This window comes from Carettochelys insculpta, chromosome 1, assembly GCF_033958435.1.
Source record: "Carettochelys insculpta isolate YL-2023 chromosome 1, ASM3395843v1, whole genome shotgun sequence".
Classification (NCBI taxonomy): Eukaryota; Metazoa; Chordata; order Testudines; family Carettochelyidae; genus Carettochelys; species Carettochelys insculpta.
In genome coordinates, this window is record NC_134137.1 from 174,699,712 (window position 1) to 174,725,855 (window position 26,144).

The 26,144-nt window shown below is 42.3% G+C and overlaps 1 protein-coding gene across 1 annotated transcript in view; it reads left to right on the top strand.

Annotated features, from left to right (window-relative positions):
• The window catches only part of DSCAM (DS cell adhesion molecule), a 550,602-nt gene that overhangs the window by 168,849 nt on the left and 355,609 nt on the right, over positions 1 to 26,144 (top strand). Inside the window, exon 2 of the mRNA XM_074983419.1 lies at positions 17,287 to 17,293. Coding sequence (XP_074839520.1) covers positions 17,287 to 17,293 — 7 coding nt within the window. The remainder of the gene's footprint in view (positions 1 to 17,286; positions 17,294 to 26,144) is intronic.

Here is a 26,144-nt window from a genome sequence, read left to right on the forward strand (position 1 = left end):
AGTGTAGACTGTCTTTGTCTCTGTGCACAGAGAAACTGCAAGCAGATAGTAGTGACGTTATTAATTGGGAACATTGTTTGTCAGTCATTAAACAGGTCCTAAATGAGCATATGTTGTGAGTTTAAATCCCAAAGGGAATCATTTAATTGGCATACTGGAAGCTTCGAGGTTCTTTCTGACTACCACCGACACCTTATCAACTTCCTGATCTCTAGCCAACATGTCTTGTGGTTGTTGTAAACAGGTGTGAAATTTGGAGCAAATCAATAGTGTTTACCAAGTGAGAGCTCTATTTATGGACGTTCAAAGGTGTGAACTGGTGTTCCTGAAAGAAAAGTAGATGCCTTTCTACTGGGAAGATGTCATTTTTAAAAATAGTGGAGAAGCACCTTAGGCCAAACCACTTGTTTTTAGAGACCTGACAGCTAATTTATTAACATTGGAGCCAGGTATCACATTTCTCAGTCCAAAGGATTTGTGAAAAGTGTGCAGTTGTAGAAATATTAATGATAACCATGTCTTCCCCCATCCAACAGACATCCAAGCCCCAAAGCATCAATACAAATATGCAAAGTCAAAGAAAGCAGCCATGTTTTATTTCAAGACTGACTACGAACTTTTTTTGATAGTGAAGATTATTCTCAAAATGAACTCAGAAGTCATTAACCTTCGTAGTTAATTTTACCTAGTTAAATCATCAGTAATAAACACTATACACATAAGTATACTCTGTATATCATAGGAGGAACTGGGACAAGAAAACTGTGGGACTTATCGTATTTATAGCTGAGAAACTTCTAATACTTGTCTCTACTTTTGCTAGGATCTCCTCAGCTTAGTGGGTATTAGCAGTTTAAGGGATCACTAACAAGGACCTGCTGTCATATTTAACGCAATCTCATGTATCCTTTCTCAGAGTAGATCATATTGATGCGATACTTCATGATAATGCTAGTCTGTAGAGAAAACATCCTAGTGTCTCCCTGGTATTTGAGTGGACTTGGCCTTGTGTTTCTCCTCATTAGAGCAAAAGTGTTTATCACTAGATGCATTTACTTTACTGAGACTGTTCTCATACATAAACTTAGGCACAGTTTTAAGCACTTTAATATATCAGGTCTATAGTCATTGGGGCAACTCTAACACTGGAATAATTTTCAACTGAATTGGTATATTTCAAATACTGAGTTCCCTCATGCATTAAGAGCCATACGTCTTAATGACGTTATATAAAAACAATTCTCAGTTCTTATGGCATTATTTTGTAGGTTAGGTATGAACCCCTTAAATTTCAGTTCTAAAGGGAAAGACTATAAAAATATGTCATAATACTTGACATTTTTCTTCTTAACTGTTTAAAGCATTTCCTAGTTTGTGTAGCTATGTGACATGCAATGTATCAGGTAACAAAACCTGATATGGGTAGGACTTAAGACACATGACAGCTCTGTGGGAAAATGAGCATCTACTCACTTGCTCATTCTAGTTATTTCATGACCATGACAGAAGACGTGCCCTTCTCCTGTCAGAAGTTTATGTTAATAGGCCTTCTTTGGTAATGCAGGATGGCTGATGACAGAAGTGATTGGAATTTTTTTCGGAAATGTATTCTTACTCTGGTCAGGAAAGAAAGGAAAGATCATTTCGGTCTTCATTAACAAAGAAGTATTTCAGAGGTTACTGCTGTGAAAACAGAAGCATTGCATTATGTTAATGCTTTCACCAGTGTAAAATACTTGGGGAAAAAATGGAGGATGATAACACCTTGGGTACCAAAGAATTTCCCTGGAATACCTCACTTCATAAAACTGAAATACTCTTTTGTGGGGGGGGGCATTATGCTGATATTAAATGCATTAAATGCATATGTATATTTGTAAATTTTAAAGGCTGGAGTGAAAAATTAAGATAACCAAGTCCAGACATGGGCAATAAGACAGATATGGTTCACCAGGGTTAGCCCCTGGTGGGCTGCTGGTACTGTATTTACCTGCACCTCTGCAGGTATAGGCGCATGCAGCTCCTATTGGCTACAGATCACTCTTTCCAGACTGTAGGAGCTGAGGGAGGCAACACAGACAGGGACATTGCTTCCCACAGCTCCCATTGGCTGGGAAGGGTGATCTGCAGCCAGCAGGAGCTGAGAGCGCCCTTACTTGCAGAGGTGCAGGTAAATAAAGTGGCAGCAGACCATCACGAGCTAATCCTGGCAAACTGTGTCTGGTCCATCCGCTGGTTATTGCCCACTACTGGCTAGTCTCACGGTTGTATTATACAGGCCGTAGAATTTCATACGGTTAGATAATTTCACAGATTAATTTAACTATTGAAATGCATTGACTTGACAGGATTTGGGGCATGCTAATAATTCTATCCCCTTACATATTGCATTGTAATTATCTTTAAATTTACATTTTCAAAGCCATTGAATTCAAATATAAAGAAACATAATTTACAGTGGTAAACAATCCCATTAGAAAAAAAACCTGATATGGTGGTGGAGGAACTTAGTGTCTTAGTGAAGTGAGTTGCAGTATCTGATCATGTGGCTCCAGGAAAAGACTTCTCTGAAATTATTTGTGTCCAGGTTAGAAAGCAAATAATCTTGCCCAGATTCAGGTTAGCTTTGATCAGGAGTTCTGATACTGACTGGACTCATGATCTGTAGCCATTATAGAGCATAACATTTCCTTAGCATCTTAAATTTTTGTAGTCTTTAATAGATGCATAGTAATAAATCCTCAAAAATGTACATCATCACTAGAAATAGGCCAAATTCTACCAACAAGATTGCCAAAGATGTGGTATTGTGTTTTGTTTTGTATTTTATGTATGATCTACTTATGCCTGTTCATACATGTTCTCATACCTTCATTGTCTTTAGATTCTGCCTTTGATAAAACATGTTCTAAATGGAGTTGTACAAGAATAAATGAAAGCAACATTTAGACCTGAAGTTCAGATATAGTGCACCTAATTTTTGATGCACAGACCTATATGGAACTATTTCACATTGCTATAGCTTTGTAGTCTCTGAAAGGTTAGCAAAGACAAAAAACAATATAGCTCTTTTTTCTGCTACAGGTTGAACCTCTCTAATCTGGCATCTTTGGGACCTGACTGGTGCAGGTGAGAGAATTTGCCAGACCACTGGAGGTCAATATTGTCTCACCCATTACCAACACTTCTGCTTACTGGGATCTCAGAAGACATTTAGGGGTAAATTAGAGCTGAATAACAGCACAGAACACTAAAAGTCAGGGCTGGTACCCAAAAACAAACTTTATGTGACCACGTGAAAGTTGGCCACCCCCATGATAAGTGGTCATCCAGCTAACTAAAATCATGCTGGATTATGGATATTGCCAAACAAGAGAATTCTACATAAGAAAGGTTCAACCTGTACAGCAAACAGTAAGTAGGTATAGCTGAATGTGCACAAGGATAGATTTGTTGAGCTAGGAGATGCCATTTTTGTATAGCTTCAGAACTCCACATTAAAGTATTGCCTCATTGCATTTGAAAGTATACGAGCCTGTAGGCAGGAATTTCTGTGGGATATGTTTTTTGTTTTTGTTTTTTCTAAATGTGAACCACAATTTTTTTAAATATAAAGCAGTTCAAAATAGTTGTGTAATGAGTGTGTAAAAGATAAGTTAATGAAAAATTTGAGTGGAAACAGTGATTAATCAAATGTGTTTGTTATAACACACTAAAATGTATTATGTAATAAAAATTTTATAAAAATTACCTTCTGGGATTTTGCTGTAATATCATAAGTGAAAAAGAATATTCCAAAATAGTAACAGAGAGATAGCTGTGCTAGTCTATATACTATCGAAACAAAAAAGCAGTCCAGTAGCACTTTAAAGACTAGTAAAATAATTTATTAGTTGATGAGCTTTCATGGGACAGACCAGGTCGTGGGATCTGAAGAAATGGGTGCATCCCACAAAAACTCATCACCTAATAAATTATTTTGTTAGTCCTTAAATATTCCAAAATATTCATACCCCTCCCTTTCCTGTTGCTAGTGGCCAAGGGTATGCTGGGTAATATAGTTTTTTTCCCTGTTTTAGGGCCAACTCATTAGGCAGGGAACTGGCCAAGGAACTACAGCTCCCAAGATGCTTTGGATTCCCCCATCAGGTCCTGCAGGCTCCCCATGCACAGCACAGCAGGGAGAAAGGGAGAGAAACCAGACATGGCAGCGGGGAGTGCATTCTTACCCTTCTTCCCCACCTCCCCTGCATGTGAGCCTGCTGTAATACTACATATGCTCCCTTGTTATTTCCCACGCAAAGAGAACCTTAATTTCCAAAGCTATTGGGAAGGGGACCATGGGTGATGCGGATATGAAAACAGCATCTGTTCACGTGGAGGTAATTCTGAAAGCCGTTTTCTAACTTTCTCCAGTAAGAGATGTGTAGTGGGAACAGTCCCTCCCCATCCTGAAATAAGACTTGTGGCTCTTTGCATCAGCTAGTTAGTGTCATTCTGTCGCTGTGCTGCTGCACATTTCAGATTTCATATAGAACATCACAGGAGATCACATTAGCCTCTGCACCAGCGGTAACCCCCAACACTACAGAATACCCTAAAGCTTTCCTCAACTACCCATATATTTTGCACCTATTCCTTGATACAGTGTGGGGCAAGAAGAAGCTGTGTAAGTACGAGGCTGCTGCTAGCTAGGATGTAGACACAAACCAATGTGAAGGTTGAGTGCACCTGCTTGTCTAAAGGAGGTTCAACAGATAGGTTGATGAAATACTGTATGTCTCTTTTCTATTTAGTTTATGAGCTCTTCAGGACAGGTACAGCCTCTTGTTATATGTATGACTAGTGGTTAATACAATGGGGTCCTGCTCTTGGTTGGGGCTTTTCCTGTAATATAAATAACAGCTCCCCTGTACTGTTCACCGTTTGTTTATATGCCCAAGATACACCTCATTGGCATGCAGTATGTGGTCATTTCTTTTACTCATGATCAGCCTCATCAGAGAAGTGAGAAGAGGGTGCCATTTGGATGCTTGTAGGTATGCAGATGGAGGCTGGATGGAGAGACTTTTGAGTCATGGAGAGGAGTGAGGGAAATGACATCTGTGGTGGCTCTGCTCACAGAGAGGAGCACTCTCTTCTTCCAAAGTGAAAACCACCAGACTTTCCAATGAGGAAAAGTTCCATGAGAATTTCACAGGCATTAATTTGTCAAATAAGCTCACATTGCTGCTGTGCTTGGTAGTATTTTAATGGAGGCAATCAATAAAGAAGGGAAAGCGCAGCTTTATTTGCACACAGGAACAGGTACAAAGCTGGATTCTCAACTGGCACTGGAGTGATGAGAACAGGTCCTCAAAGAATGTTTCCTCCAGACCAGGCCTTGAATGATTAATAATGGTGAATTACCAGAACTCTTCAGCCATAATGAAGGAATAAACAAGCAATTAGAGCCAATTCCAAATCCCTAGCCTTTAAAAAAAATTCCTGCCTATTAACTCAACAAGTGCAAATTTCTTTCCATTCTGGTTTTTATTCTCCCATTCATTTGAAACCCAGGCTGAGAAAGAGGCCTTCTGCCATCCCATTTTTCTAAAGCATAAACCATAGTGCAGATGATTATAGCAATATTTCCAGATTCCACCACTTATTGAAGTGTTGTGTTTTGCATTGTTATTTGTAGTATTTTTAAGAGGCATTTTATAAAGTACTTTGGAAACTGTGATAAAACAGTCTGTAATAAGCACAAATGTTAATACTACAAATGTGTTAATAAGACACGTTGACCATAATATAAATCAGTGTATCTCAACCTGGGGTACTGGTACTCTTGCGGGTACAGTGAGGTCTTCCAGGGAGGACATCAACTCATGTAGATATTTGCCTAGCTGGCTATATAAAAACACTAGTAAAGTCAGTGCAATTTAAAAGTTAATTGAAACAGTGACATATTTCTACTGCTTCATATGTCTTACGCTGAAATGTAAACACAATATTTCTATTCCAATTCATTTATTTGATAATAAGATTGTAGAAAGTCAGCAAGTTTTCAGTAGTAGTCTTATGGGAGATTTTTGTATGTTTTTGTGTGTAAGTAATTTTTACGTGACTTGGTGGTAGGCAAAACAAATATGACTCCTGAAAAGAATACAGTAATCTGAAAAGGTTGAATGGCACTTGTTTCAAGACCTCAGATTACCTCAAGACCATGTTTCTCAACTGTTGGTACAGATATCCTTAGGGGTACGTGAGAGAAGTCCAGGGGTACTTAATATTTTTAAGGGGTACTTATAAAACAAGGTTGAGAAACACTGATATAAATCACTAGTGCCACACCACTACAGGGCCAAAGAAACTATTATCCATTGGAATGCTTTTGATTTGCTAAGCAGAAGAATCTATAAATCTGGTAAAGATGTTAAGGAAAAGGTATTGGTAACTACGACTATATCACCACTCTCTTTTAGACACTAAAAGCAATACATCTCTGAAATCCTTGGTAATGTGTCAAATTGGTTAATGAGCATCTGTACCTAAATCTACACGTAGGTTGGGTATTTGGTACATCCTGAGCGCCACTGTGTTTTTTACTCATTTCACCTGACTGTCTGATTCTCAGCACAATGTTGCACAGTCAGAATCAGAGGCAATGTGTTACCCCCCTCATCTGTCATCTACTCTCCAAAAATATTGATTTATTTTCACAAATAAAAATACCAACACAACACATTAATACGTTTGTTAAAATTCCATGTTTAACTATGACCAATGATAGCTGAGGCAAATTAATTTAGGGCCCCATCAAGCTGCTTTGGGCTCCAGACAATTGTTTTACTTGCTTATGTCTGGTGTGACCATTTGGTCAGAACTTAATAGTTGGTTTTAGGAAATATATATTTATGGTATATGTGTATGTATAAATATTTGGATGAGGTATGGAAAATAAACTCTCCTAGATGACACTAAAATTGGAATCAGAGCAAAGGATGCAACCAGATTGAAGAGGATTTGGATTATTCAGGTAATTAGGTCAGCAGATGGCAAATGCAGTTCAATATAGAAATATGTAAAACAATTAGTCTAGGAAGAAGAAACCAATCATCCTACCACCCTAGTCAGGAAAGAATTTATTGGTTATTTAGGAAAAGTCATTAAAAAACCATGAGGACTAGGTACAGAGCAATAGTGAACAATGCAAACGCATCACTAAATTGTACAAGGAAAGAGAATACAAAACTAAAAATAAGGAGTTTGATTACCATTTAAGAGATATTCTATCCCATCGTGAAATATGTATTTGGATATTACTTCCTTGGTATTATACGTGGGCTTGGAAATAGGAATCAAAATCAAAGCCCCTACATATATAGCACTTGAGACAACACTTTGGCTATGTCTCCACTTGAAGCATGTGTGGACAGAAGTTTTACTGTTGGAAGAGAAGTACCGACAAAACTTGTATCAACAGATGGTGTCTGTCTACAGAAAAGCGGATTGATCTTTCAATCTGCTCTGTAGACAAAAGGCCCCCCGAAGTGTCTGCATGGCTTTTTTGTTGACAGCTTCTGTCAGCAAAACACATTTTGAGTGTAGATGCTCTTGTCAACAAAACCCGTTTTATCAACAAAACTGAACGGTGTAGATGTAGCCTTCATGGAGACGTGTCACGCTATGAGATGTAGCCAGTAAGATTATGTGGACTAGTAGTATAAGGGATTTGTTGATCCCCATTTGGTATGCTGTAGGTATTATTATTCAGCATACCATAAGAAGGATGTAATCACCTTGGAGAAAGTTGACAAGATGACATCACCAATAACACCAGATTTTAAGTTACAAGAAAATGCTTTTGAGTCTGCCCTCTGTGTCTGAAATGAGACTTTGAGATAACCTAGCTGAGATAGTCAACATCATAACAGTCATTTAAGGCACTTTTCCTTTTCATGCTGACAAGGGGTGAGAAAATGTTATCTGCAAATTAGGAGCCGAGTGAATTGGGAGTAGCACAGCACAAGAATGCTTAAAATTTGCCTAACAGTATGGGCCACATTCTCCTCTCGTGTACATTGATACCTCACCAGAGAAGTCAATGGCTGCAGAGCAGATCATTGACAGACTAGCATTAGAATTCAGCGCCTCCTGATTTCCAGTCCTGCACCTATTCTTCCAGACCAGACTGCCTTCCAACAGATGCATGCGGGCCTGCTGAGAGCATTTCCGGGCACCAGGGCAGAACAATAATGGCCCCCCCTAGAAAGGGATGTCCGCATTTTATGACACTCCTTTTTCTCCTATTGATTATATATTTCACCCCGCTGTGCATAAGTTGTGATACTGCTTGATCTAGTTGCCTTTTCTGCCCTGCTACAGCACACATATCAAACAAATTGTGAGTCTAAATGTAAGCTGTAGAATTTATTATTTTGAATTATATAAATAAATACATTCCGGAATGAAATTAATTATTATGTAAAACATTTAAAGAAGCATAGAGTAAGAAAACACCTAGGCTGGGTCTACATGGAGACATCTTGCTGGCAGCTTCATGCTAATGAGCAGTCTTGTAATTTCAAATGACTGCTCATTAGCATAGCCGCATGAGATCTCGCTGCTGGCAAAGGGTTCTGCCGGCAGTAAACAGGCCGTGTAGATGTGCCTCAGCCAGGATAAGCCCCCTCTGTCAAGAGCCCCTTATGCCTGAAATTCAGGCATAAGAGGCTGGTGACAGAGGGGGTTTTTGGATGTGGAATAATTTTTATGTGCACCGAGGCATATTTGAATGTGCACCAACAGTAGAAACAAAACCTAGCTGTGGTCACTCTGCTAATCAACGGGCCAGCATTTGACTCTTTCCTGGGCAGCTGCGTAAGTGCCCAGCTTACAGGGAGCACTGCTTATAATCTCCCAGATCACATCACTGGGGGAGCAGGATTTGGGGAAGAAGTACCATAAGGGGAGTCTGGGGTAGGGGGTGGCCTGAGCCGTGCATCACCTGGGGAAGCACTGCCTAGGGCAATTGGATTGGATGGTTTAACATGTGTTTATCAAGGAGCTTCCACCCTAGATAAGAAATCTGGTAGTGCAGTGGGAGCTCGTTCCTCTTTAAAGTGTCCCTGTCCATCTGCTTGGGCTCTTGTAAATCACTGGCTCCTGGACAATGGACTTCTTTAACCACCTTCCCACTTGTCAGTGGGCCTGGCTCCATGGAATATGTTACTGAAAGCCACCTCTGGATTTCCCATTCCCACATGCTGCCATATTATCCCTTTGTGTTTCAGAGAAACTTCTGTACAGTGATATTCCGAGCTCTTATGCGATATGTTCCTTGTGTGGAGCTGGATTTTAATTATTATCTATCATTGTTCCAAAACAACATTCCATGTTCAAGATCCTGGGAAGTTTTTTTACTTTTTTCACCCTGCTTTAGGGCTGCCTTCCTCCAGTGGCAGAAGATAGCTCACTAGAAAATAATGTGTGTGTTGACTGCAGCCTCTGCATTAGTAAATTTGCTATGATTACAAGTATTGTTTTCTACATGGGTGGGCATTTTGATTTTCAATCTGAAAATAATCTACAGTAATTAATCACACCTAGGTTTCAACAATCGTTTTCCCTAAAGAATCCCAAATAAGGATGAACTCCATTTCTGAGGTTTTTTTTTTACATCAGTACTTCAGGTAAAGTTGCATTTCCTGTCATAGGACCCTGCAAAGAAACGTGGAATAAGTGGGGTCCTGCAGAGATCTGTCATGGGCCTAGTTTTATTCAAAGTCTTCAGAAATGATGTGGATCATGGCAGAGAAAGTACACATATACAGTTCTGGGGTAATATCACACCTGGAGTGGTTGCAAGCACTTCAGAAGACGGGATCAGAATTCAAATGATCTTGACAGCTGGGAGAACTGATCTAAAATAAGATGAAATTAAATAAGGACAAATAAAAATTACAGATTTCCCCTCCCTGATCCAGCACACTCAGGACCTGAGAAGTCCCAAATGAGGGATTTTGCCCAGCCAAGGGTAGCCAATACACTTGGGGCTCCCCTCCTAGCCACCAGCCCCAGCCACTTTCCAGACTTCCTGCTGGCTACCCGGCTCTGCGGTTCCTTGGCCACTCCCACCCTGTGGCTCCCCAGCTGGCTCTCCAGTAGCTCACTGGCCTGCAGGTGCCCAGCCCTGCAGCTCCCCAGCTGGCTCCCTGGACCCTCCTTCCCCCTGCAGCTCCCCAGCTGGCTCCCTGGACCCTCCTTCCCCTGGGGGACGGGGGTGTTCCCTGGCCATTCCTGGCCCTGCAGCTCCCCAGCCGACTCTGTGGCAGCTCCCCAGCCTGAAGCTTCCCAACCATGCCCATCCCTGGTTGGTTCCCTGCCCACAGTTCCCTGGCAGGCATCCTGTTGGCTCCCCACCTTCCCAACCCCACTGCTCCCCAGCCAGCTCCCCAGCCACCAGAGCCATGGTGCTCACTTCTGCTTTCCAGTCACTGGGCTTCTGCTCCCCAGCTTCCCTCTTCCATCTCCTGCAGGGGGTTCAGCAAGGCTCCAGCAAGGGCTATAACCCCAGCCCTGTGCTCCTGTTGGGGCTCTACCTCCCCCCCCACCACCGTGCTGCAGTAGGGTCAGTGGGGGCTCTCGCTCTGGCCCCAGCCAACGCAGGTCCTCTCTGGTCCTGCAGTGTCCAGGTCACGCTGGACCACAGATGTTGCTGGACAAGAGAAGACCGCATTCTTAGGAAGGAATAAGCAATTGCACAGATACAAAATGAGGAAATTAATGCCTAGAAAAGCATACTGCAGAAAAGGACCTCAGGGTTCCAGTGGATCACAGATTAAACGTGACTCAGCAATGTAAGATTGTTGCAAAAAAGCAAACATCATTCTGGGATGTATTAGTAGAAGTGTTGTAAACAAGACACAAGTAATTCTGCACTGTTCCTCATTGAGTAGGCCTCAAGTGGAGTATTCTGTGCATGCCCCTTTTCAGGAAAGTTGTGAAAACTGGAGAAAATTAACAAAATTGATTACCAGTCTAGAAAACAAGACCTTCAAGGAAAGACTGGGGAAAATGAGTTTTCTAGTCTGGAGAAGAGAAGACTAAGACATAACATTCATCGAGTATATTAATGGTGTTATAAAGAGGAAGGTAATAAGTTGTTCTCCTTAACCACTGTGGGCAGGACAAAAAGTAATGGCTTTAAATTGCAACAAGGGAAACTTAGGCTGGAAATTTGGAAAAATATCCTAGCTATAAAGGTAATTAGGCACTGGGAAAAATTCGCAGGGAGGTTGTGGAATCTCTGTCCCTGGATGTATTTCAGAGCAAGTTACATAAAAACCTCTCATTAGCTGTGTCTACACGTGCACGCTACTTCGAAGTAGCGGCACTAACTTCGAAATAGCGCCCGTCGTGGCTACACGCGTCGGGCGCTATTTCGAAGTTAACTTCGACGTTAGGCGGCGAGACGTCGAAGTCGCTAACCTCATGAGGGGATCGGAATAGCGCCCTACTTCGACGTTGAACGTCGAAATAGGGACCGTGTAGATGATCTGCGTCCCGCAACGTCGAAATTGTGGGGTCCTCCATGGCAGCCATCAGCTGGGGGGTTGAGAGACGCTGTCTCTCCAGCCCGTGCGGGGCTCTATGGTCACCGTGTGCAGCAGCCCTTAGCCCAGGGCTTCTGGCTGCTGCTGCTGCAGCGGGGGATTCATGCTGCATGCACAGGGTCTGCAACTCGCTGTCGGCTCTGTGTATCTTGTGCTGTTTAGTGCAAGTGTGTCTGGGAGGGGCCCTTTAAGGGAGCGGCTTGCTGTTGAGTCCGCCCTGTGACCCTGTCTGCAGCTGTGCCTGGCACCCTTATTTCGATGTGTGCTACTGTGGCGTGTAGACGTTCCCTCGCTGCGCCTATTTCGATGTGGTGCTGCGCAACGTCGATGTTGAACATCGACGTTGCCAGCCCTGGAGGACGTGTAGACGTTATTCATCGAAATAGCCTATTTGGATGTCGCCACATCGAAATAGGCTACTTCGATGTAGGCTTCATGTGTAGACGTAGCCATTGATGGTCTAGTTAATACTTAGCTCTGCGTCACTGCAGCAGACTGGACTACATGACCTATGAAGGTCCCTTCCAGACTTGAATTTAAATGATTTCTCTGAAACATGTGAATTCAGATTAGCTCTTACTCCACCCTAAGCTTTTTTTAAGAAAGCAGCAAGCTTACATGTCAGTCAAATGTCCCAAAGCTTATATACCATTTATTAGAACTAATCCATATCAGTTAGGCCAATCCCTTAATTAAAACCTTGAATCCTTCATCTTGTTAGCAGAAATGTATCAGCCTTATGTCCTAGTGCCCTACATAAAACAGAATCCTTTTAAATTAGGTCTTTTCCTCTCCATCTTTTTGACCTGTGTCAAAAGTTTCTAACTATTCAAATGATGATTATCTTTTTATGCTTGAAATTTTATGTTTCCAATATCAAATTAAGCATCTGAAGCCCTCCAGAAAACTATTAGTACTTGACATGTTTTTTTCACTATAGGGTGTTATGTAAAACCAGAGAAGTTGACATTGTTTGTTAAAATCTATATACACATGAAGAAGCAACAATCTGTTCCTCTTAATCTAGTCTTTCATTCACTCCTCTTACACAAATAGCAGAATGTATTATAGTCAGTTGTTTCAAAGTCATTTTATTTTGGCTCGATAGCACTGAATGTAGCTCCTCTCCTCTGTAATCTGCTTCATTTCTATATCACATTATCTTGGTTATTTCAACCTGACTGAGTGGTATTATTTTGCCAGAAATGATAATCCCTCTAAAACTTAATCTCTCCTTTGATGATTATAATAGAACAATAGACCAACTAACTCGCTCCTGTAACCAATGATCCTTCTCATGTAAGAGCTGTCAGTTCGTCTGTGGTATGTTGAGATATTTTACTCTTTCTGTCATTTCCTGTTGGAGACGGAGATTTCTCCTGTATACTTTCTCTTCTATTCCTCTGCACCTTTCTACAGTTGTGACTGGTGAGAGGAAGTTCCCAGGGGGAAGGGAAGGCAGAACTGGCCACCCCTTCCCCCTCATGTTCCTCCCTGCCCCTGCACCACCCATGGTCTGCCCCCTCCCCTGCACCATTCCACCTGCCACTTCTGGTAAGTGCAGGGATGGGGCAGATGCTGGGGGCACATGTGATGCCCTCTGCACCCCCCATTTGTCACCCTGGCCTTTCTAAAAAGTAGCAGTGAGTAGTAGCAACAAGAACAGGCAAAAATCCCAGTAATAAGCAGTTACTACTGTTGGCAACAACTCTGGCAACATATGCCCACTTTGTAAAACAAAGCCATTTGTAAATCCATAAACTGAGAACGAAAACACTCTTGCTTAACATATTAACATCAACATTTTTTTCTAGTTAATTCCGTTCCCTTTCAGATTGGGCCAAAAGCATTTAGACTGAAGAGATGTCAGAGATGGGAAACACTTGCACTCCAATGATTAATGCTGCAGAACGATTTTACGAATTTTAATTCCTTTGGAAGTTTAATGCCATGGTCCAATGACTGGAGTACAAACTAAACTGAGGAACCCTTGGCTATGTTACTGGCTCTGCTAATGACCTATTTCAGCTCTCTGTGCCTCTTTCTTCACCCACTCTGTGTCTGTCTTGTCTCTTTAGATTGTGAATTCTTTGGCTACACATACACTACAGAGATCTGTCGACAGAAGTTACCATTGGAAAAGATCTTCCAGCAAAACGTCTATCGACAGATCACGCCCACACACAAGAGCAGATCAAAAAAGCAATCTGCTCTGTCAACAGAGAGCAGCCAGGCTGCCCAGCTGTTCCCTCAACAGAACAGCCAACAGGAAGCTCAGCAAACAGTGCTGCTCAGTAAACTGGAAGCCCTATCTGTTGACAGAAGCACCCCCCCACCCCGCCCCCGGAGCACCTACGTGGCTTTTTTCTTGACGGAAACTGTCAATGAAGTTGTTATTCCTCATCGCAGAGAGGCAGAATGCTGTCAGTGGAAGTGCTGATATTTGTCAACAGACTCTCGACAAAACGTATTCTTTGTGTAGACACTCTGTGACTTTTGTGGACAAAACCCAAGTGTAAATGTATCCTTTGTAAAGGGAAGTGACTCATGCTCTGTGTTTCTACACCATCTACTACAGTGGGGCCCTGATTTTGGTTGGCACTTCTAGGTACTATCACAATACATATAATTATTAGTAATTTCATATTCCCCTAATCCATTATTTTTAATATTTCCACATATAAGAATTGTAGGATTTTAACTGCTGATCTGTGACATCATTTTGGCAAATCCACATGTATAAGTAATATTTATTTGTTATAGGCAAAAGAAGTAGATTACTCCTCTAAGAAATAATTAACCATGTAATTTTATTGTGTAGGGTGAAATTCTGGCCACAGTGAATTCTATGGTGAAACTCCCATTGACTTCAGTGGGGCTATGATTTCAATGTTATAGTCCATTCCCTGAATCTCTAAAGGGAGAATTGGTAGGTTTAGAAAATATGGATCAACCCTTTTTGGCAATAGTAAATATGTGACACTCATCTATCTTTATATAGTACACTACAGTATACCAACATTCTTTTTCAATATAGTCATAAAATGATAACTTTTAAAAAGTACTTCTTGCAGTTTTATTAATGTAACATATTATGGTCCTAGGCAGCTTTTTTTCCCCAAATCACAATGATGTCATATAGGGATGGTACATATTATCGCAGTGCTTCAACACTGAAGGTTGAAATTTTGGTGGGGTTTGAACTTTTTGTTTTTGGTGGGGTGTGCATTTTTGGATAAAATAAAGATTTTGTTGAGTTCAAACATTTTCACTTTTTGACTATGAAAAAATTTGAAATGAAGCTTTAATTTCAATTTTTAATTTTTCTATCACTTGTAAGTAAAAAAGTAAGAGTAACCAGGGTTTCCATTATGTTTTTCAAATAGAAAATATACAAAAAGTAAATGACTAGTTTTTCAGCTAAACTGTGTTTTTTCAAATAATATTTATAAACACTAATAATTTTAATTTAAGACATGATTGAAGCACTCTTGCTTCTGTAGTAATAATTATATAATAAAATTATGCCACTAGTACAACATTGTACAGATTTAAGTAAGCAAAATGGCTTTGACCGCCTAGCAGCAGAATACCCTTTGTCTCCTCGAAAACAAAATGCTATTTTATCACCTCAGCCTGAGATCATCATACCAAAATGTAACCCAGCTTGATCAACATTGTGTGGTATAGCAGAGGAATTGTTTAAAAGTGGCGGTGAGAAATAAACCTTTAGCCTGCAAAATATTCAGTAGGGAGCACTTGACACCTTGTCAGCCCAAAATTAGAATGCAAAATTAAGAGGAGGACATTTTCCAGAAGTTGGAATGCTTGTAGTCCCAAATAACAGTCACAGTATGTTCACCTAGATTTCTTCTGATTTCTGTATCACACACTGTAGTGAGCTGTAACAGAGAGGTAGCCATGTTAGTCTGTATTCTAACAAAAAACAGCAGTCGTGTAGCACTTTAAAGACTAACAAAATAATTTATTAGATGATGAGCTTTTGTGGGACAGACTCATTTCTCCAGATCTATAGCACTGGTACTGGTAATGTTACAGAGCTGAAGAAATGGGTCTGTCCCACAAAAGCTCATGACCTAGTAAATTATTGTGCTCATCGTTAAAGTGCTACATGACTGCTGGTTTGCTTGTTATTTTTTTACACTGTAGTGTGGCAAAGTGGTCACCCACTGACCAGGAGAGGGAGGAACTCCTCCCTGACCCCCTATGGGCTGCCAACCAGACAACTCACATAGGGTGAATCTCTAAGCACTAGATGTTCTGCTTCTTGTATGGCCCAGAACTCCAGATTATATGAAATGTGGTTTTGATTCTCCCTCGCCTATGAGTTTAAATCAGAGGTAACACCACTGAAGTCAGTAGAGTTACACTGGCACAAATGAGTAAAGATGCGGCATGATGTGCTTTGTCCCATATCTAAAGAGGAGTAATGTCAAAGTTTACATTATATGGCCTTAGCACACCAAACTACAGGAAAGAGTGATGGCAGGTATCTTGTTGTATAAAACATTTAGACAGCAGAGGTGCATAGTGTTGAATGCCCACGACCACACTGTGGTGTCTAAGAGTTCCACGGTGTTAGTGCTGATCTGATAATGCCAGGTTAATTGTGGACTACTGAATGACAACTGACAGTCAGTGAGCTTCAGAGCTTATTGTCTGGGGACTTTGTCTCCAAAGCAGGCAACATCACCAGACAGGGCCAGCTGGTGGACACCAGTAATGGCTTTAGTTCTCTTGAGGACAATTCTCAATGATACATCCATGTTACAATAAAATCAAAAGTCTTATACTTCAAAGTCACCACTGGCAATGCATACGAAGTGTCTCCAGTTTCCGAGGTTTTGCTTAAGCAAAGTCTATGTTTCAGGTCCACATGCTGTATGTGAGTGTTATGTGGCTGATGCTGCTAAACTAAACTGTCTGTGCCCATCTGACAATTTGGTGCCTAGGTAGATGCAAAATGCACTGTTTCCACAGTTTGTCTAGAGACACAGATCTCTCCTATCACAATTTTTATGCCAATTGTCTGGATCTTCATTTTTGCCCAAGAAACCCTTAGCTCAAGGGCAGTTGCTTTGTGCTGAAAGTACTCCACTGTGTCTCTAGGGCTGTTTGCAACCTGACTGAAGAGGATGACATCATCAGCATAATTTAGGTCAATAAAAGAAGTTGAACTGACTTTTAAAAAAGGATTTTCAAGTGATATGTTCAAGGAATCAATCCACTGTGTGCCAGAAATAGGGCTGCAAGCAGGACACATCCCTGCTTCACCCTTAATCTAGTGAAAAACTTATCAGACTTATAGGTCCTCCAACATAATTGTGCTCCACAGACATTATGCAGTGCTTCAGTTAGCCTCAAGAGGAGAGTGGGCACAACAATGCTTCATAAGGCCTCCTAGAAAGCAGCTGTATGGACAGAATTAAAGGCTTCTTTTAGGTCTATACACACAGCTGTCCAAGGCCAATTGAATACACAGTGGATTTCAGATAAAAGATGGAAGGTGAATATAGTCTTTTTTGTAGCTCTCCTGGCAATGAAACCCGACTGCTCTGGACAATGAGGTTTCACAAGGAAAGGCAGAAGTTAAGCAAATAGGACATGTTTGTGGACTTTTCCAAGGACAGAGAGCACAATATTGGCCTGTAGCTCTTGCACTCAGAGCATAGGTGTCTCCCCTCATTGAATGAGATAATGATCCCTCCGCTGATCCCTTCCCAATAGCCCAGGCTTGGACAAAGAGTTAATGCAGTGCTCCACATGCAGCATCCCTGAGAAGCCTGGAAGTATGCTGTCAGCTCCAGCAGCATGCCTGCTTTGCAGTTTCTTCGTGGCACAGCAAACCTCTTCTAACACAGAAGCATATACATGTTTTAGGCTCCAGGATTACATCTACTGCGAATGTGTCCAGGTAAGAACACTGATAGTTAAGTGTAGGCTAATACTATTCCTTCTGTCTCAGCAGGAGTTCTTGGTTTTAAGCATGTTTTACTATCAGCCATGTTTATCAGCCTACACCCTGCACCAAATTCAGTTCTGGAGCAAAGCCATTACATAGCTTTGAATGCCAGTCGTAACTTATTACATCTTGTTCACTTCTTGGCCTCCTTTGCTAAGTTCTCAAAATAAGGTTCATGATTCACTTTTGTTCCTGCTGAGATACCTTGTAAATGTTAAATTCAGCATTCATCATGGTGCTGCCTGGATTTGGATTTTTTTTGCAAATTTTTTTGTCTTTTTGAGTAGATAAAACATAATAAAGGATATGATGAAGCATGAGATGATGACACAAGTATCTGGAAATAGCATTCTATAAAAGAAATGCTAAACTCCAGCAGCAGCAAATGTTACATGAGTTTAATAAAGCTACCCGCTGTGATATTTACAGAGAACTGTGTTGGATGTGTTTGACGCATTAGCTGAACTAAGAAGATCATAACTGTGTAATGAAATATTTTTGAGAAAAAAAATAGCAAAACAAGAACAGAATCGCAGTTAGCCACAGGTCGTCAAAAGCAATTAGTGCAATTTAAAATGCTCTAGAGATGCTATAATTTTTAAAGCGAGTGCTCTCTCACCAATGCGACATGTTTCATTCCCTTTCACTTAAAAACAAGCAAAAATACAAACAAGCATGGAGTATGCTTGAGACTCTAAGCTCATCTTACAAGGCTTGGTTTCTGTTGTCTCTGGAAACGGGTCTAGTTAGACACACCACCCTAGGAAGTAGCATCATTTAACTTGTTTTGATCTCCTCTGCTACTTTTCTTACTTTACAGTAGGATTTAAAAGTACAAAGTATTGGGCCTTCCCTCCTGTCTCAGAGATTTGTCTGGCTCAGGCTCTGTATTAAACCACAGTTTAACTAGTGAAAGTCCTTATTCATAGATGTAACTGTGTCAAAACTTGCACTTATTGAAGCAAATGGCAACTTCTCCGAAGGATCAAGTCCATTAAGAATAGGCAAGTTCAGTGAACATGTTGTTTTTCTAGATTATAGCTGTGGCTTAATATGTGCACATACGTAAAACAGTATGATGACAAATTATATTTGCAGGGTACTTCTCTATAAAATGATTGTTGGAAGCCAACATTTTGCCATGACATAATAGAGATATCAGAAATTGTAGTAATTATGTATCTGGGAGGCTTTAAAATAACCTGAAAGAGAGAACTGATATTATTTTTCAAAGTATGGAAATAAATTTGCAAGATGAACAGTATGTGAAGTTTGGGGTTTTAGCTCTCTGTTGTTCTGTTAAGACATGTCCATAATGTTGATAAGCGTTCTGATTATTTACATTATAGAATAGGAAAATCTTTGCTCCCTACTTTCTATCACTCCCTTAGGATATCTGTTGAAGATGGCCAAATAACTACATTGCTATTTGTTAGTACTGTAGTGCCTAAGTGCTCTAGTCATAAACCAGGATTGCACTATGTTTGGCCATGTACAGATAGAGCCAAGAAAAACTTAAAATGTATCAGCTTTTCAGCTGATGTCAGAATGGGGTAGTTCCATTGACTTAAATACATCACAATCCAGCTGAGAACCTGACTGAATATTACTGAGCAAATTTGCTATTCAGTGCCTGTTCATTCATTTTTTTCCCCTACCTATGATAGGGGCATTTTCATGTGGATCTATTAGAACTAATGAGAGAACATGCAGAACGTTAATAATCTCAACATATCCAAAATCATCCAGGGGGAAAAACGATTAAAGTTAACATTCCTCTGCTGTCTATCAAATAGTTGTTCAACCCACTAAAGTGTGTGTCTTGTTTCTCTCTAGTCACAGCCTGTTAAACCATTAGCTCAAGTGGTAGAGGCTGTGCTGTGGACCACAGATTCTACTTTTTCCTTTTCTTCCCAGGCAAATGGTAAACATGCTTCTCCATGATGGAATTTGAAAGAGAATGGGTTGTAATTCAATTTCCTTCCAGAAATAATCATTAAGAAATAGTTTACAGAAAACTGTTAAAATGCTAAGGTTAAAGTCAAGTGTTCAAAAGTTTGGAAATTCCAGGATTAACATTACTCCTTGAATGTCCATTCACATGCCACCCCCGCTAATTTTGTGTGTGTATTAACAGACAGTTGGTAATTACATCATCAGATAATCTTTGTTCTGCAGAGCACCCTCTTCATCATCCAGGCAGATGATGACTCATGCAAAAGGGTGCAAGGAAGGATGGGCTTTTGAATTTAAGGCCATGCAATGGAACCCAGGACAGCTACGTTCTAGTTTTTTGGCTTTGACACAGACTTCATATGTAATGTTGGATAAGGCTATATGAATCCACATGCTCAAAAAGTTCATATTAGGGTTGCATAGGCAACCTTAATTCTTGCATTCTTAACTTTTAAGTGTTTGACTTCACAACTTTAAATAGTTTTATGGAAAATGATATATATTTACTAGTAGCATTGGTAAACTATAGTGAACACTGGTTAACATTTTCAAAACAAAGGGATAATATATGTTTATCAAAACCTAATGAGTTATGTGTCCAAATCTGTCAGTTAGTTTTGAAAATTCCCACTGGTAATCCAGACAATTATATTAAGTGCATAATTCCTCCACTCCTCTTTTATTTCTTTCCTCCTACTTTCTAATTTTGTATGTCTCACATAGACCATTCTGCTTTGGGGCCAAATCAGGCAAGAACTTTTAGCTGAGCCTGTTTGCAGTAGTAAGTGCTGTTCTTGGTAGTAGATATTTGCAAGACTCAGTCCTGTTTTATGACATACAACTGACAGTTATAGTAAAATTTAAAGTGCAAAACTTAATGTAGTTTGAAAATATATGGGAGGGGGTGAGTTAGCCTCTTTTTGTAGTTTATGAGAGTTAGTCTGTATCTTCAAAAACAACAAGAAGTCCTGTGGCACCTAATGAACTAACAGATATTTTGGAGCATAAGCTTTTGTGGGCTTACGAAGCTGGTGAAGCGGATCTTTGTCCGTGAAAGCTTAGGCTCCAACATATCTGTTTGTCTATAAGGTACCACAGGACTTCTTGCTGTTTTTGCAGTTTAGTGCTCTTTGGATACCGATCCAAAGAAAGAAATGAATTAACTCATTGTATAAATTAATTCAATTTATTCACACGAGGTGAGACTTGGCATAGTGTAATTTATCATTTGGTTTTTAATGGGTTCAAAATACAGAGTCTGTTTCAAGGCAAAACATCTTCCTTTCGAGGCAAGGAAGTGAGAACTGCAGAGTTAGTTCCTGTGGTGAAGCATGTTGGATCTGATCCAACCATCACTGAAATCCGTTGTTTGCAGTGTTATTGTAACCATGGTAGTCCCACACTGTTAGAGAGGCAAGGTGGGGGAGGTAATATCTTTCAGTGGACCATTTCAGAGGAACACTAGATCTTGTCAGAACAAGAGATGCAAAACCTTGCAGACATGCGTCCATTGCCACAATAATTAATACTCCTCCCCAGCACAATTTTCAAGATCTGTGGGTCCAAGACATGCTTTTCATAACATGTGACGCACCCCATCCAGTGTACTATATGCCACAATAACAAGTATGTGGTCAAAACCAGACAGTTGCTATACTGTCGAATGTATTCACCTAGAAAAAAGGTGTCATTTCACCTGTGGCTGAACATTTTTACCAAAATGCTTATCTCATATCTGATCTCGTAGTTCTCATTCTCAAAAGAAACACTAGACAGGGAGCTTAAATTTGTAACTTTTCAAGACACTAACAATTATGGTGAACAATCTGACTGCATCTACACTAAGAGAGAAATTCAAATTTACTAATATTGATTTTGTAGTTCTGGAATTTATAAGTTCAAATTTTACCATCCTCACCACCCTATGTACTCCTCACAAAGTCGACGTATTGCTGCCACACTCAATTGGCAAACATCAACTGTTACAGTAGTGCATTGTGGGAACCTGTCCCACAGTCACCTCATCCTCATATCATTCTGGGTATGTTTATTGGTCTTTGACATCATCTTCCCACATTGCATTTTCCTCATTCCCCTCCCATGGTAAGCAAACTTCCATTTTTCTCGTTGGAAGGAAGAAAAAGTAGGGGCGTCCACAGAGATGGCAAAAAAGTTTACGGAAATGTCTCTCTTCTGTAGCTCAATTCTCAACTGGGAATCCATTCAGTGTCCCCACCTCCAGTGATTGGATCCGATGCTTAAAAATAATATAGGGACCCTGAATAGCTTTGAAGAAAGAGAAGATAGGAACGTTTTTCAAAAAAGAGAATTGCTGAGGGGAGGGTCTTTGGCGTTCCGGTGCACTATAAGGCTTCTGTGCACAGGCTGTGTTCTCAGCCAGGCATCCCCTGACTGTCCCTCCACTCCCATGATTGCATCCAATTCCTGAAAATAATACAGGGACCCGGACTGTATTCTCAAAGCTAGAGGACAGAGGGTAGAAAAGTCTTAGAGAAAGATTTTTGGCTGTCCTCTTCACTACACAGACATTATGAACACGGGTGATGGCAGTGAAATCTCATACACTGAACTTAGAACAGAAACAGGAATCTCAACTAGCCCCTCTCCTCCCCCCAGTGTTTCTGAGGGGGTCAAAGCATAAAGACAGATAGGAGATGTTAGCAAAAAGATTTTATAACAGAAATATCAAACCAATAGGTGTCTGCAATGGACAGCAAGCTCCTGGAAATATTTGTGCTCAGTGTGGTGGGGAGGGAGGTGATTGGGATGTTGAAGTAGCTGAAGTAATCCCCATGACTATCTTAGCCTCCCGGGGAGACCTCCCTCTGGCAGCAGCAAGTCCCCGAGCATCTTAGCTGCTGAGGGAGATGTCTCCCGTTTGGCTGCAAGCACCACTGGTCCCTTGCTAGGTGCATGGGGGAGAGGGTTCAGTGGGTGGCCAATTGAAGTCATCCTCCCCAACTATCTTAGCCACTGGGGCAGACTACCCCTGGCATCAGCAAGCCCCTGAGCATTGTAGCCACTGGGGGGAGAATTCCCCCTGTGGCTGCAAGCACCACTGGTCCCTTGCTAAGGACATGGGGTTGTTCAGTGAGGAGCCAGTTGATGTAGTCCCCCTGACTATCTTAGCTGCCAGGGGAAACTTCCCCCGCTCCTGGCGACAACAAGCCCCTGAATATCTATAATCACCAGGGGAGACTTCCCCCTGATGGCTGCTAGACCCCAAATATCTTAGTCATTGGGGAAAACTTCCCCCCGATGGCTGCAAGCCCCCCCGAATTCTTTTCCACCCCTGGAGCCCTAAGCATATTCAAGCTAGCACATGGTGCTGCCTGGCAGCGTGGTCAACACTGAATGGCAGGCACGTCCTTTTATGGGTTGATGGCTAACCACGTGATGTGGCTGAGTGCAGGAAAGACCCCAAGCATGGCACCAGTGGAGGAGGAGGGGGGTTCAAGCACATGCAACCCGCAGAGAAGGAGTTTCTCAGCGTCTTATGGAAGGACAACATGTGGTGCAGGGGGGCAGCAGCTGGCACCAGGCAGTGCAGAAAAAAATAACTAGTGTAGAGACAGAACCACAAACTCCGTGCAGGGGCTATTTGTAATGGGCAGATGCGCTCTCAGCACTAATAGCAAAGAAAGACATTTCTCAGGCTCTCATACAAACATGAACCCACAGCCACAGGCTTGCTGCTCCCACTTTGAAATTCACCAGTCTTCCTGTTACCTAGTTAGGGAGCACCTGGAAAGCAGCTGCCAGAGCGGAGCACTGAGGGGCATTGTGGGTTACATATGGGACACCTCTACAGGCTAATAAATTTGATTTTAAGATGTGGTGCTTCCACATTGGTCTTTAGTCAAACTTCTGAATTCAAGCTTGATGCCATACCCGTCAGGTAATGACAATATTGTAATCTTGATATTAGTGCTCCCTAAATCAAGCTAATGGTATTTAAAGTGAAGACAGTCGTGGTAATATCGAACTAACTGCCTTAAGTTCGAATTTATCTCATTTTGTTGATGCAGCCTCTGTTTCACATTGTATTAAATGGTGATACTCTACATACATTTCCCAGACCTTCAGAAGAGTGCTGTGTAACTTAGAAGCTTGTCAAGTGAAGCAATATATTTTATTGGACTACATTTTGTTGGTCCAGAAAAAGTTATTACCTCACCAAACCTACATGTCTATTGAAATCACTGGCAGTTTTTTCATTGACTTCAGTATGACTGCACCTTTCATAAACCTAACAAGCTGTCTCTCCCTGTGCCCTCTTCTTTCATAAAAATCTGTTATTTACGTGACAATTATAAAGGTAGCATATTAAAAATACATAAAACAAAATACACATATTATCTTGGTGGCAGTCTCATGAGCCCACTATTAGTTGAGGAAATTTCTTTTAAAGAGTTCTTAAAGAACGAATTGTAATGTTTGATGCATTCAAAGTGGAATTTTTCCTACTCAAATTTCAAATTTAATTTTTCATTGAAATAAATTATTTTCCTTCCTGTTGATCAGAATTCACATAATAAATGGAAATTTGGTAATCAGTACTTTTTTTTTAAATTAATTAATTGGGCCATGTAGTAACATCCTGGGTGCTTCTACACTGCAGTGATCTTTCAAAAGAAGATTTTTGGGAAGAAATCTTCCATTAAATCCTCTTTCAAAAGTTCACGTCCACACACCCAAAGCATATCGATCTTTTGAGCCACGCTTTCAAAAGAGCGCAGCCACATAGCCCCGGCTGTTCTTTTGAAAGAACAGGCCAGGAAACACTGTGGATGGGGTCACATGGCCAGCAAGTCCTTCTGGGAGTACCAGCCATGCATTTCCTTAAAGCTCCCCTCCCAAACACCCCATCCCTGCACACACTCCTGAGGCTTGCCAAGCTGATCACAGTAAAGCTGAGCCAGTGCCCAGTCCTGAGCTTCAGACCTGAGAGCCATGGACCTACAGCACCCCCAAAGCCACCTGCACACCCTGGCTGGGCTCCTGGCCACCCTCCTTGCGGCTGCCCTCCATCTGTTCCAGTGGCTGAGCCCAGTCCTTGGGGACCCCCACCCACCACAGCCCCAGCTGTGCTGCCCTGGGCTGCCCGGCACTTCTGGAGATACCCCACCAGCTTTGATTGGTGGGACTGGCTGGTCCTGGCTGAGTGGGATGACACTCACTGGCTGCAGAACTTTCAGATGAAGAAAGACACCTTCATGGAGCTCTGCAGCTGGCTCACCCCCATCCTCCAATGCCCGGACACCCAGATGCAGTCCGTCCTCACCCTGGAGAAGCGTGTGGCCGTCACCTTCTGGAAGCTGGCCACCTCAGACAGCTACTGCTCTCTGGGGCAGTAGTTTGGGGTGAGCAAGTCCACCATCAGGGCTGTCCTCCTTGAGGTAATGCACACTCTGCTTGCTGGCCCAGAATGGGGGGAAGGAGGCTGCCAGGCAAGGGGGACCCTGGGGGGCTGGGGCCAGGGATATGAGGGGGCAGGTCAAGGGTAGCGGGGAGGGCTAACCCCAAGGGACTGTGATGCTCTGCCCTCACATAGGCCCAGTGCCAGAGGGGTGGTCTTGGGAGAGGGGGCAGGAGGGGGCAGGGGCACCCCTTTTACACACTTATGAGAGGGCTGAGGGCCCTGCTGATGTTGCAGTGTCAGCATGACCTCTACCTTTGACTCCCACTGCCACCAGCCCAGGTCAGCCCGGTCATAGAGGGCAGTAGTAAATGCCGTGGCCTCTGCGTCCTAGCTGCAGCAATGATCCCTCCTGACGCAGTCCCGCCCGGGTAATGGTGATGTGGGTGCCTGGCTCTCCCAGCTGCTCTTCCTGGGCTTCCTGGCCCAACAGTGTGGATAGGGCTGGCTGGATCTGGGGTTGAGGTGGGACTCTCATGGTCCTTGAACGGCGCACCTGTAGGGTTGGAAGGGAAGAGAGAGGAGTCAGTCCCACAGCCCAGCCCCAAGAACTGTGCCCCCATCCCCTACCCCCTGTGGGTCCCAGCCCCCACCCCGGGGATGAGCGATGGGGATATCCAAGGAGAAGTAGCTTGTGTGCCCTGCTCAATGGGTCTTGCTGCACAACATCTCCAAAATGCCTTGTGAATGGGGTTGTCCATTGTGGGCCACCATCCTGCCCCTGGGAATGGACTGGCAGTCAAGGGGGGAGTGTCTGGCCACAGATGGGGCCCTGCACAGGTGGCAGGTGAGGTGGGCAGAGCCTGGCCATTCCCAGCCACCCCCATGTGTGCAGTCCATGGCACTGTCCATGGGCATACCTGCATACTGGGGATGCCGTCTTCTGTGGGGTGTCTAGAGTCAGGCCTGTGCCTGTGTGTCTGGCCTGCTTCCAGCCATGGTAGGGGTAGACGTCTCCCCTGAACCTTGGGGTGTGCGATGCACCAAGCAGTTACCATAGGGTCCCATCTGGAGGTTACCTGATTGGAGGATTCCAATTGGAGGGTGATGATCAAGGTCCTTTCAGTTGAGTCATTGTCATCCATTGGGTCTCAGTCTCTCACTCCAGGTGGCTGGTCTGGGTGGAGGATCCTAGCTGGTCTGGGGATGGCCCTGGCTCCTCCTG